General features: G+C 45.2%; 1 protein-coding gene across 1 annotated transcript in view; it reads right to left on the reverse strand.

Moving 5' to 3' along the window:
- Nucleotides 1–13701, reverse strand: part of LOC115360223 (membrane-associated guanylate kinase, WW and PDZ domain-containing protein 2-like) — a 77941-nt gene that overhangs the window by 41399 nt on the left and 22841 nt on the right. The window contains exon 3 of the mRNA XM_030052960.1: nucleotides 591–710. Coding sequence (XP_029908820.1) covers nucleotides 591–710 — 120 coding nt within the window. The remainder of the gene's footprint in view (nucleotides 1–590; nucleotides 711–13701) is intronic.

Consider the following 13701-nt stretch of genomic DNA (forward strand, 5'->3'; position numbering starts at 1 on the left):
ACTTTTTGGGGAACACAAATATGTTGACACAATGGATGATGAGGCAGATCTAACACCAAGAAACAGTCACTGGCAGATGTTTTTTACTTGTTTTAAGTACAAGATTTTAACACTGAATATGAGACAAAGACCCCCCTTACACCTGGTGTTAACTTGCATATATCCAGATTTATGCAGATATGATTTAGATAGATTACATTTACACCTGCTGTTAATATGCATCTCCAGTATCAACGATCCATACTGTATATCTATGTATTTCCACCTACATATTTGTTGGATGTGGGTTGGAGACACATTTGTATTTGTACTTCTGTTAAATGTGGTTGCCATGCATCTCAGATCGCCTCAACAGGTGGGTTGGGTGGTAGGATCACAATCCATCTTCAATACGTCTTTGGTGCTTTTACACCTGTACTTTTATGCAGTCAAGTGCTATCTGAGTGTTATCCAATCACCTGAGATGCATGTTAATACCGGGTGAAAAGCGGGACTATATTACTTATAAAATGGAGGGTTTTTTGCAGTGTTGAAGTAGATCCTGAGAGTGTGCTGCCCTCCACAGAGGCCGTCGTTATCCTACAGCTTACCTTCATAGGTTCCACTCTCTAGCAGGGCTCCACTTTGCTCCAGTTCCATAAAACGCTCCACACTCACAAAGTTGTAGTCCACCCCAGGCACCTCCCCCTCCTTAGGCTGCCTGGTGGTACCTGCAGAGTGAGAGAAAGAAAGAGACAGAGAGAGAGAGAGAGAGAGAGAGAGACAGAGAGAGCGAGAGGGAGGGAAAGAGGTCATCAGAACCACTTGAGAAGAAAAGGCAGGAAGGCTGAGAACGAGCCGAGAAAAAGGGCTGGACAGAAAAAGAAGGAAGATTTGAGGGTGCAAAGTGCATGAGAGGAAGTGGGAGGGAAAAGGAAATGGAAGAGAGGAGGTTGAGAGAGGAGTCATCACTTCTGATAGCCAAATCCATTCACATGATTGTGTGTGAGAGAGTGTGAGTGACAGCGAGAGACGAAGAGAGAGAGTGAGAGGAGCAGTGAAAGCAGTCTGTGAGAGTGAATGTAAGCTCCTTCAAAACTATAACACCATCACTTAGTCTCTACAAGCCAATCCAATCCTTTTTTTTTTATTATTAATGAGTGAATCAATACACCACTTCTACCAGCCATAATTCAAACCTCCTTACACAGCACACAATGGTGTGCCCACTAGATTATTGTTGAAGCAGCAAGAATGCAGAGGCACCACATTACCATGCAGCAATTAGGACCTTCCAAAGTCAAAGCTCTAGAGATCTCCATCAGTGCTGCGGCGATGAGGCTCTGCTGTGTGATGGCAGCGGAGGGATTTTCTTGTTTAATGAGGTGCCGTGTTTGTGTCTGAGCCAAGTGGACTTTCAACTCCAGCTTTCTGGAGTCCGCGGCTGTTGATTCCTCTTCTCCATTGATCATGCTTGAAAACACTCATTGGCCGGGGGGATGGAGAGGGAGTCCTCTGTCAGTGTTTTTTCCCAGGACTAGGCCAGATATTGCACAAAAGCAAAACGGGTTGATCTGGCTGCACATTTCCCACAATGCTCGTCAGATGTGACTCAAGCATGAGCTTTGCGGTCGGTACATGTCTGAAATGGCAATCAACCGCTCTCAGAAGGTCATCAGGAAGCGACGGCGGCAGGTGAAGACAATACAACAATGCAGTGTGTGTGCTCAGGTATGAATGGAAAGGTATGAAACCCTCAGTGACTGCTGCTATCATAATTGGACTGTGAACCGCGGGAGATCCAGAGAATAACAGCAGGTGGTGGATGTACTGCAAACACATGCACTGCACACACACACACACACACACACACACACTTAGTAGGTGGTGGTTAATCATCTACTGGAGTGTAGGATCGTCCAGCTGTCCCCAGGGTGTGATATCTTCATCATTGGATCTCTATTGATCAGCTGTCACCGGTGTGTGCCTGCACTGGATCTCCTATACACACTCCACTGTGTTTATTACACCGCTGGGAGCAGGGATGGCAGCTTATTAACATCATATGAGCCAGGAAATGATAAGCGCGAATCAGACATATATATGGGTAATAAATACTGCATCTGTGTGCGAGTGTGTGTGCGTTAGTCTGTGTGTTAGTGTCCATATGTGTGTATCCAGTGGAGTGTTTGTCTTTTCCATCTCCATATCACAATAGGACACCCTAATACCACCATATTACCTGGGATACCTGTGTGTGTGTGTGTGTGTGTGTGTGTGTGTGTGCATACTCACATCCATGTACTCATGAGGTCATGTCCATTCACGCTTTGCCTCTGACAGACAAGCTGTAAATGTATTGGGCATAGCATAAATGACTGACCAACCATAATCGAGGCTGGTTGCTAAGCAGCACTGAATCGACTGTTTATGAGCCCTCGTGAGAAAAATGAAAAAGAGTAAATATGTTGCCACAATTTCTGCTGCACATCTGTGGTATCCTTCATATATATCCACAGGCCAGCAGAGTGAATGCCTTTGTTAGTACGCTTTTTGAAATTAGAAATACAGATACGTAAGACATCCAATTAGGATTTGAGGTTCAATGATACAGTTCCTAAAAGAAATGCTTAAGTCAGGAAGCTTCATACATCAGCGAAATGAGGCCCAGTTCATGACTTAAATTGTACGCTAAACTCAATTAATCTGGCAAGAACAGTTTGTCCAGAGAATGCAGCGTGTTCAGCCCATACATTGCCTCGACGGAGCCGGTCTGGACTGCAGGCCAGCACCTCAGCCAGTGAGGCGGGGCTGCTCGCCTTCCATCGGGTACAGATATTGATCTGTAAGATCAGAACAAAATTATTCTGCTGCCCACACCAGAGTAGGCACAGCCTGTTGGAATACTGATGACCTGCCGATGGCCTTCTCCCACAGCTTCCCTCACTGGCCACACCAAAAGAGAGTGAGAGAGTGAAAGAGGGAGAGGCAAAAACCATCTTGTTGGATCTGAGCTGGAGATATCGATCGGCTATCTGGCCTCAAGATAAGCTAACGCTTCCTCTCCTTTTTCCTTCCCTTTCACACTTTTCCACACCGAGCGATTTTGCACATTGCCTCGTTTACTCCCTTGCTCTCAGCTCCTGCCCCTCCTTTCCCCCACGGTGACAGCCAAACTGTGAAATGAAGCTTTTATTCAAATGAACGCTGCCACACGGTCAGCAACATCAATTGCGGCGTCTCTGAGCCAGCAAAATACATGTATGGAAGCAACCTGAGTGAGTCTGCAACTCTCTCTGTTCCTTCAACTCCCTGTGATCTTTCTCTCTCTCTTTTTCTCCCCCAATTCCTGAAAAAAAAAGTAATGGTAATCCCAAGTAGAGCTTTGATAAATGAGCTGAACAGAGCAGGACAAGCTGCACAGGTGCTCAAATTAAAAAACGGCAGTGTACCGAACTGAGAAGAGGTAGCAACGCTTCCCCTGAGCCACACGCACCGCTGTTGTTGGCTATTGATTGGATGTCGTGCTCTTGCTAATAAAGAATAAACTCGGCCCAGGGCCAAAAGACGACTTCGCAATGAGATCAGCCAGTGTAGCAAAACCCCTCTAATGTGAGCCTGTGAGTATGAGGACCGTGGAGATTTATGGTTTAAATGTCTAAGTGAGTTAAATCTATAGTAGCACAGAAAAGCTTTACCGCTACCATGAGGGTGTGAAGACACTCTCCAACACAGCCTCAAGCCACGAGGATTGAGCTGTGCAAAATATATTCACATAACTGGCCTATGTGTGTGTGTGTGTGTGTGCACTGTATATATGTGTGTGTGAGTGTGGGAGAGTGAGGGAAAGAAAGAAAGAGAGCGAGATTACATTGAAACATGACAAGAAAAGTCCATTTGGTGCTAAAGGCTAAAATAACTGAAATACTGAAATAACTCGGCTGTGTGTCGGACGATAAGAGGACAAAGACCTTTACTAAATAATACACTGACAGAGTGGAAGAATGACAGAGAGGGGAAAAAAACAGAGAGACAGACAGCAAAGGAGAGGGAGACAGAGTGAGAGAGAGAGAGAGAGAGAGACAGAGACAGAGAGCGGAGGGGGGAAAAAAGCATGAACAGTCCAGCTTGCTGTGCATACATAACAGCGCGCGAGTGTGTGCGTGCGAGAGGGCGCGCGCATGTGTGTGTGGAAGGTTTGCGTAATTAGACAGGAAGTCACCAAGAGGGAAAAGGAGAGCGGAGATTCACAACTAAAAATAGAATATCAATAGACTGCTTATCATAATCAGGGATGGGGGAGGGGAGGTCAAATGATGCAGTCTCATGTCCCTCAGAAATAATAAAACATGTTTGTGCATGTGTCTGTGTATTCATACTAACAGTTCTGATTTTTTATTTTTTTTTTTTCCTGTGGAGATCCATTACCTGCTCCTATCATTTTTGGATTTTTAGATGCTTTTAATTAACTGTACCTGAGACAACCGTACAATGTGATTGTTAGTTTCAGTGAACAAGCCGATGATGAACAGTGGATAAACACCATGCCGACACTTTATCCACTCTCTAGTCTGAGACCTGTGCTTCCTGTTCTGTGTCTCAGTGAGTGCATACACAGTATAAATCCCAAAACCCTGCCTTTGTTTAGGGGATTTCATACCACTGACTTTGAATGTTTGGCTCATTTACTACAAATTACCCACATGGTGACAAACCATTTTGCAAATCATGCAGGCGTACTAAAGAGATATAATCAAAGATATAATCAAAATGCCTTGATTTTCAAATTAGGTTTTTTGGTTGAAACACCCACCTGATAATGTTTTGCTTCTCCGGCAAACAACGTTGTCAGCACTCATAAACCACAGAACTCCCTCTCTCTTTCTCTGGGGACTACTTTCCGGCGGAGGGACTGTTTCACTCCGCCCCAAAACACAACAGTGCTGCTGCTTTAAACTTATATTTATGATGACTTTATTATGGTGATGTAACACTGGTGTGAGGAAAGTTTGAAAGCAATGGCTGGATAAAAGATAGGAAAAATGATGTTGGAGTTTTAAAATATGCCACGCTTGCTTTGGGAAAATTTTAGCAGAGAAAAATATACATTCTATATATAATGCAAAATTACTGGTATGGTCCTTTAACGATATCATCCATCCATGAAGCAAGGGTGAGTTACAGAGAGTGACATCATCAAAACAGAATAAAACAGGAACTATAAATACCTCCCTAAAGGCATGCGGCTCCTGCACAATAATCCCACGGTTTACTGGTTGAGGAAGTCCAGGATTAACCCATCCAGCCACAGATCTGATAGCACACCTATCCCTGAGGCTTTAATGTACTGTATGTGCAACTTAATATATGTATAATTCAAACAGAGAGAGTCAGTGTTGCTGAATCTAGTGGAAAGAGGCGTGTTTCTTGTCTGGATATAAATGCATTTGTCATTCATCTGAATCGGGATCTGAATCATTACTGTTTTCCCCGAGCACAATATTGCAAACGTGCAAACGAAAAAATAGACCAAGGCAGTAATATGCTGTCCTCCAAACCCCTGAACTTGTTTACCCAGCATCCCTTTCAGCAGAGAGCGAGCAGAGCACCACAGCAGCGACAGCGGAGAATCTTGATATGTGGACTGTCTGTGTTTGTTTGTCTCCCACCACCACCTCACAGGTTGCGCCCTCACACACAAACACACACTGCCCCTCGCTCTGTCTCATTCATGGTGTCTGTCTCGGTCTATCTATCTATCTGTCTATCTGCCCATCTATCTGTCTATCCGGATGTCATTCCATCCCTCACTCCCCTATTATCGCTGTTTCTTTCTCTGGCTCCTCTCCTGTCCAATTTGCCTCATTGCTTCTTTCTTCCATTTGCTCTTCTGCTGGCTCTCTTTGTCCCCATTACTCCCTCTCTGTCTTTTTTAATCCGCTCCCTCTTCCCCTCGTTATCCTTCCCTCTTCTTTTGTCTCTCCCTCAAGCGCCGTCTTGCACTTTGGTCTCCCATCTCACTCTTATTCACTGCTCCTTTTCTCACCCTCCCCCCCGCCCCGTCCGCCCCATGTGAAGTGTGACAGCAGTTCTATAGGAGAGGTATGATCGAGCACACAGAGGCATCCTTATTTACACTACAAAGCCCAGATTACAGATGCACCGACGCAACATGGCAACACTCTGACAGGAGTGTCTGCTACCACGACAACACGTCAGTGCCTGGCAACGCAGTCTTGCCATGGCAACAAGCTGGAACATCTACGTTCTCCGTATAAAAATAATATTTATGTCAGATCTGGCACAAGGTCGTTCTGCATACGCAGCCTTTTCACTAGTCACACTCTCAGAGGTCCTTAACTCAAGCCCTCTTGGTCTGCAGGGCTGCAGGTCCATGTTTCTCACCGCCTCATGCTTCATCAATCAATTACCGTCACAGCTTGGCCGCTGAGAGCTTACACCTGGTTACCTCAGAGCAATTCAGCCTGCGTTTAACCAGGCAGGCTGGACCCCAGTGGAGGTTGCAGCCTGGGAGGATTGGGGGAGTTGGATGTCACCTCTCTCCAATGTAAATCACTCTTGGAGGCTAGAGGATGCTCTGCCCCCGCAGATTCCGTCTAGCCGCAGTCAGCAGTGAGATAGTGTGTAGGACGTTTGTGAGATTGGGCTGCTAGCTCAGTTACAGCTTCGCTGGATTTAAGAGACAATGGCAGATTTTTGTAGTACACAAGGTTCTTTGAGTGTATGGAAAATTAGCAATAATGTTTCATAAAGTGCAAGACTTTCCAGACTGATAATACTGGAATGGAGGGCTAATGATAACACATCCAGCATCTGCTCATTTAGTTAAAACAAAGTCTGTGCACGTTGCATTTGGTTAAAGATTCTCTAAAGTGTTGGAGGGCAGGCAAAACTCCTTACTCATTTATCACACAACTTTGTCTTGTTTTATATGTGCTTGTTACCCATATGGTCATTTGAATGAAATAGACTCCAATTAGCATTCACATGACTATACTGAAATCCAAACAGTTACACAGTTTGAGAGCAAAAATGAGTAAAAATGACAATAAATGATTCTTGGCTGGCTGCAAAACCTCTCAAATGAATAACAGTCTCATATAAATACAGCTAATTAATGTTAGAACAACTGCTAGTCTGGATTGTTTGTTTGAGTTTCCGCCACGAGAGTGTTTGTCTGTCAGGTCCACTAGCGGCTGTGAAGACAACTATGTTCCTTGGTGGATCGATGTCTGGCGTAGCGAGTGGCTAGGTGATGTTGAAAAATTACCCCTGGACTGAGCTGTTTCGCGTGGTGATGGAAATCAGCCCTGATAAGCTGAAATGCACCTTTATTAGTCTGCAGCACTGACTGACGCAAGGTGACCGCGGGGGCCATGATAATGCATACAACACACACATGCAGTCCGTGGGTAGCCTTACAGTGCATATATGTGCATGTGTGCGTGAGCGAGCACCACATGTGTGTGTGTGGAAAGGAAATGACGGACCAGAGTAAACAGTGGAGCGAGAGCAGCTCTCGGAGGTGTCAGCACACACTGACCATCACAAGACGGGCTGCTCACGAGGCACCTGGCCCATCACTGCACATTACCCTGATCTTAGGAGAGGCAGAGAGGGAGACGGGCTGGAGGCGGAGCGGTGTGGAGGGCTAACTGGAGACAGGAATACAAATATAAAAGGCTCGAGAAGAACCTCATTTTCTGCTTAGTTGCTGAGTGGGAGGATCACACTGAGGAGAGGAAAAGCGATGAGATGACACCTGTCCACAGCTTAACATGAAAAGCGCTTAGCAAACATAACCAATTCATTAATCATGTTCAATATTTGCTATTTTCATTTCACAAAATTCATATCATTCCCTTGCAGTTTCTTTCATCTGTGGAACAACATTAATCCAGCGTGCCAATCAAACTGCAGGGAGCATAGAACCACATCAAAGCATGTCAGCCACCCCTTTAACAAGAGCAAGCCAGCAGGCAAATCACCCCTTTAAGGAGAGAGTCCCCAGGGGATGGTGTAATTCTCTCTCTCTCTCTCTCTCTCTCTCTCTCTCTCTCTCTCTCTCTCTTTCCCTCTCTCTCTCCCCTGTCTCTCATTTTCCTCTCTCACACACAGAAGCATGCACATTTGATCACACACACAACCTCAACAGAGAGTGGTGTGTAACGCACCCATTATTCATTTATCAGTTCAGCCCATTAAATCTCAACACACAAACAGAATAATCAATGTGACAGAGGAAAACACACACACACACACATATATACATGCATACAGTATGTGCATATACATTTACACTCACACATGCGCAAACACCCACACACAGTAGATCAAACAATAATAAAAAATCATATGTTTGCCACTTAATCCAATTTCACCATCGTCATGACAAACAATATCATCGTCCTCCTTCTGCGTCTTTCATGTGAACAGCTGCCAATATCGTCGGCATCCTCACTAACCTCCTCCTGCTCTTCATCATCATCATCATCATTATCATCAGGCTCAGACCCAACAATGTATCATTACAGTTTGTTCTTATTTTCAAAGTTATTTTCTTAGATGTGAATTGTGAATTGTAATTGAATTATTCTTTATTTGCAATCTGACTGTGAATGTATACAGTGGAGTACGTCATTTTGTGGCCTCAAAGTTAGAAAATAAACTTTTTTTGTGTATTGTTTATCATGTCGTCACTGTGTAGTGTTATTAACTTCAGGGATGGTTTTACGTTATTTGTGCATTGTGACTGTTATTGCCTATTTCTTTTAGTGTACCTCCATCTACTGTACCCATTGATATTTTTTCCTGGTTCACACTGTCTCAAAATACAAGGCTGGGTGCCAAAGGAGCAAAAGTAGTATCATCCTTCACAAGATAACCCAGGTGGCTACAATATTGTATGGCAAAGTCACATACACATTCTGTATCTGCTGGCTGCACTGCTTCACTGAAACCACATCACACTTATACTGGGTGGAATATTTAAACGTAGATATTTAATATATAATTAAAGATGCCAGTGTTTCATGGCTGCACCATTACATCAAATAGAAAATATCTAGATGTCTTATGCATAATTTTAGACACATTTCCCTGTAATTCGCCTGGACGTATTTGGTATCTTTCAAAACCCTTGGCGTCTTCATTAGAATTTAAAATAGAGTTCTGGGGGTTCGAACAAAGCTCGGCCGCACAGCGAACCCACCAATGGGACCAGTAGGGTTGAGCAAGTTTAAACATCCTAAATGTTTTTTTTTTGTTGTTTTTTTTTACATTGCTGCAAACCCAATTTCCCTCACAGGACAATGGAGACCAACCCTACTTGATAGTCATTATTATTATTAGGTTATTATTAGGTTATCACCACATTATTATGTCCCTCATCTCCATATCAACACAGATTCTGACCGTCCTAAGCATCTTGGCCTTGCCTTCCATCAGCATGTTTGCCGTCTCCTCCTCCGTAGTCTCCAGTGGAGGATTCCCTATCGGAGGCAGGGGAGCTGCAGGGCAGCACGTGTCCACAGGGGCGGATGTGAAGTGACAGAGGCTGCATGTATTTATAGGCGATCTGACTGAAGAAACGTGCTGCTCACTGTTCGAGCTATTTATAGAGCCTTTTACTGATGCCTGTGAGTGGAGTGGGGTGGAGGAGAGGAGATGGTCTTCAGGGGAATGACTTATGAGGCTCCCTTACCCCCCCACCCCCCCCCCCCCCACCCCCCCACCCACCCCACCCCTATTCTGTGCACGTCCCCTCCTTCGTCTCACCTCATCCTTCCATCCTCTTCCCATCGTCTTTCATCCTCTCTTTCCTTCTCAAACTCCATCCCTCATCCGCTCTCTTGTTCCTTCTCATCCCTCCTGCTGATCCCCTCTTGGTTGTGCTCTCTCCCTCCTCCTGTCTTCTCTCCCCTTTTCAATCTTCCCACCGAGCCTCTTTTCTCATTTCAACATCCATCTTCTCTTACCTCTCCTCCACTTGCTGCACCTCGACTTCTTCGCTCCCCGTTCTCCCCATCTATTTTCCTATCACTCTCCCTCCTTTAGCCCCATCCCTCTCTCTCTAACTCTTGGTTCCACTCATATGAAGGAGGCCCTCACACTCTCCATATGGCATGCAGAGAGTATCGAAAACTCTTGTCTAAACTCCTCAACAGCGGAAGCTCTAACTCATCGTCTGAAGTGGTCATCTTGCTGGCAAGTGATCCCACTAAATAAAGTGAAATAGCGGCAGTGACTTTTTAGTCTTAGAGGCTGAGAAGTTGGATAGTCAAGCAATCAAACAGTGACAGCCTTATCAAACCTCCCAACCTGCAAACTATGATCCCTTTCTCCTCTGTGAAGTCTCCACTCAATCATACTCCCACCCCTCCCGCCCCATATTCTCACTCCCACCCTGTCTGTTGTCTTCTCCTCAACACTCTGCCTCTCAGTCTGAAGCTATTGATTCGCTCTTGTGTGATCTGGTTTCTCCTTCTGTCTCTTTGTTTTAAAATAAGTCCAATGATGAGTGAAATGGCGCGTTCGTGTGCATGTCGAATTTACCCGTCTCCGTGCTGAGAAATTGTTCTCTCTGCTTGCTCGCCTTCATGTGCTTTTTGGTCAGAAATAAAAATAAATCTATTCATGTTTTTGCGACTGATTTATTACAGTGCTACCTTCGCTGACAAAAGCAATGAAAGGAAACACATAAGATGATTCATCAGAGTTTAAGTAAGCAAATATCTGGGCTATTATTCAGTTGTTAGAAGCAGGCAGCATCTGATTTTTAATTTACAAGTTCACACCTTCTTTGTGGCCTATCCCTCTGCTTTCTGTGCAGTGTTTTCAGCAGCCATGATGTAAAAGGAAGCAACGTGGCTACATGGAGAGCTGTTCAATTTCGTGTGTGTATGTGCGTGTTTATGTGGGTGCGCACGTGTCCTGAAAGTACTTGTGCTACAGGTGTTTGTCCATGTGAATGCATGCATACATACACACACAAAAACAACACAAGGACAGATACAGCAGGTGACAATGTAATATGTGACTCGATTTTTAGACTATTGTCTCAGTGTATTATTCTGCAGCACAGCCGCCATTCCTTGGGCTTAATGACACAATAGCGTGGAGGGGTCAATGTTGGCACGTGAGCCTTCTAGCTGCACAAACTCTCTGTCTGTCTCTTTCACACACACACACACACACACACATACGCACACACCTCTCCTCCCACGTCCTTCAGTGTGACAGCATGTTGTGATGCAGAGTGGCGTCTGCTTGTCAAGCTGACAGACTCACTGTGACAGCTTGGTCAGAGCGCTGCAGACATGGGAGAAAAACACTGATTTTATAACGCTGCAAACCACAACACAACAAACAGCCTGCAGGTCCAAGGCAGGAGCCATGCAGGGCTTAGTCCCATTCCTGTTCTTTAGCCGTCTGATGCTGCGTCATACTGATGGTGGAGCGGCGCCTTGTTCCCAAACTAGGCCTGGGTGATAGATTGATATTGTATCGATATCATGATACGAGACCAGATATCCCCTGGGATTTCGGATATTATAATATCCTAACATTTTTTTTCCTGGTTTTAAAGGCTGCATTACAACAAAAGGAGGCAATTTCCTGAACTTATTTGACTGTTCTGGCTGTTTTGCTATTTCGCAAAAATCTCTTGTGAGTAAATACACCAAGAGTCATCTCTAAAATACAGTCACAGTCAATATTGAGGTATTCCATCAAAGATATTGCAACATTTGATTTTGTCCATATCGCCCGGCCCTGTGCCAAACTGCCTCGAACATGTGGAAGGAGAATACACCATATTCAACCAGAGCCAAATGAAACTGGGTCACGGACGAGGAGAATAACATTTATGGATTCAGTGTAATAAAACTCACACATCACATGAGGGCAATGGGAGTCAAGGGAGTGTATTTAAATTTTGTTCAAATACTGAATGCATGATTCAAAGCACAGCGCAAGTGCAGGAGGTCTACGTGTCGCAATGTCTATAATCTTCATTACACCGTATCAGCTTTGTTCAGTGATAGGCAGTTAATTACGGGGATGTCATTACCACTCACATATCACACAAAATAACTGTCTTTCCATGCTAAGGATGGCTTTGAGGGAGGTTGTAATTGAAAACTTGAACAAAAACACGGTTCATACGATGCCACATCAGCCCAGTGCCTTCCCTGTGCTCTCAACACGGCTGAAGTGTGCAAGACCTGCAGTGTTGAACCTCAGCCAGTCCCCATCACCTCAGCTGTCACCCTGTCACTCTGCCTTCACTGCACCGTTACACAGCCGGCTGAGAAAGGGAGAAAGAGAAAGAGAAGGACGGAGTTGGAGACAGAGAGGGGAGGGGAGGGAGGGGCGGGCGTTTGGGGTGAGAGAGACGAAAAAGGAAAGGAGACGGAGAGTGAGACAGGGACCGAGAGGAAGAAAGGAAATCGAGAAGGAGGGAAAGCTTGCACTGCACGGGCAACATGTGAGAGACAGAGACACAGAGAGAGAGAGAGAGAGAGAGAGAGAGAGAGAGAGAGAGAGAGAGAGAGAGTAGAGTGTGAAACCAAAGAGATGAAGAAGACAGGAGGGATAGAGGGAACAGAGAGAGAGAGAGAGAGAGTGAGAGAGAGAGAGAGACGCTCAGGAACCGTGCAGCTGTGGGAGCGTATTAAACAATCACTTCTGTGTCATCGGCTGAACACACCGGCCGAGGACGTCGAACGTAGTAGAGCTGCTCAGCCGGCGCATAAACAACCAATCACTGACGTCAAATCCCGGCTTTGCTTTCTCATGGTTCTTCACCCACGGCGAGAGCTGACCACATTCAGCCCATTCACAAACACAGCCAAAAGGCCAGCTGATTAGTGCACTGAGATTCAACTCGACGATCAGCGGCTCAGAGCTCGCACAACAACCCAAAACAGCATGACTAAGGTTATTATATGACAAGATATTGGGGATATTGTCATGCCGGGACAAAGCCCTTAAACAAACCGGAGCAGTGGATCAACCGATCCGGCGCGCCACATGATAGATGAAAGGAGTAATGTGTGTAGTCTGCAGAGCCGCCTCAGTCTCTGGAGGAGCTGATTCACGAGCGGCTCTGTGTATTGACAGCAGGAGGAGCTGCTGGGGACAGCATCCCTTCAATGTCAATCACAGCAATGACATCGTCGCCCCAAAGGCAGCGGGCAGACGCTCTGGAAACAAAAGCAGCCAGCAAGCCTCTGCGCTAAGTGGCTCACATGCATGTGGCTCCGCAGCACACGCGAGACAGAAGGCAGACACGGACGTCCACATGCGAGCAACAATGCGAGCAACATGTGTGTTTGTGTGTGTATTTTGTGTACATAAATGCGTACACTCACACACACACGCAGACACAAACACGCAGACCTAGACAGAAACACAGGCACAGTCACATATTACTGTCAATAAATTACCGTGCAAAAGACAAAAATTTTGTTCTCTCTCACACACACACACACACACACACACACACACACACACACACACACACACACACACACACATATACACACAGTCACAGTATATCAATCTTAAATAAAAATGTTGCTGCTTCTGGCACACGCAAACAAAACTATCAAGCACATGAATACACACACACAAACATACACACAAACACAGATATAGCAGATAGTAGATATCGTCTAGGATTTTGTGTATCATGATATG

Source organism: Myripristis murdjan, chromosome 6, assembly GCF_902150065.1.
Source record: "Myripristis murdjan chromosome 6, fMyrMur1.1, whole genome shotgun sequence".
NCBI classification, from domain to species: Eukaryota; Metazoa; Chordata; class Actinopteri; order Holocentriformes; family Holocentridae; genus Myripristis; species Myripristis murdjan.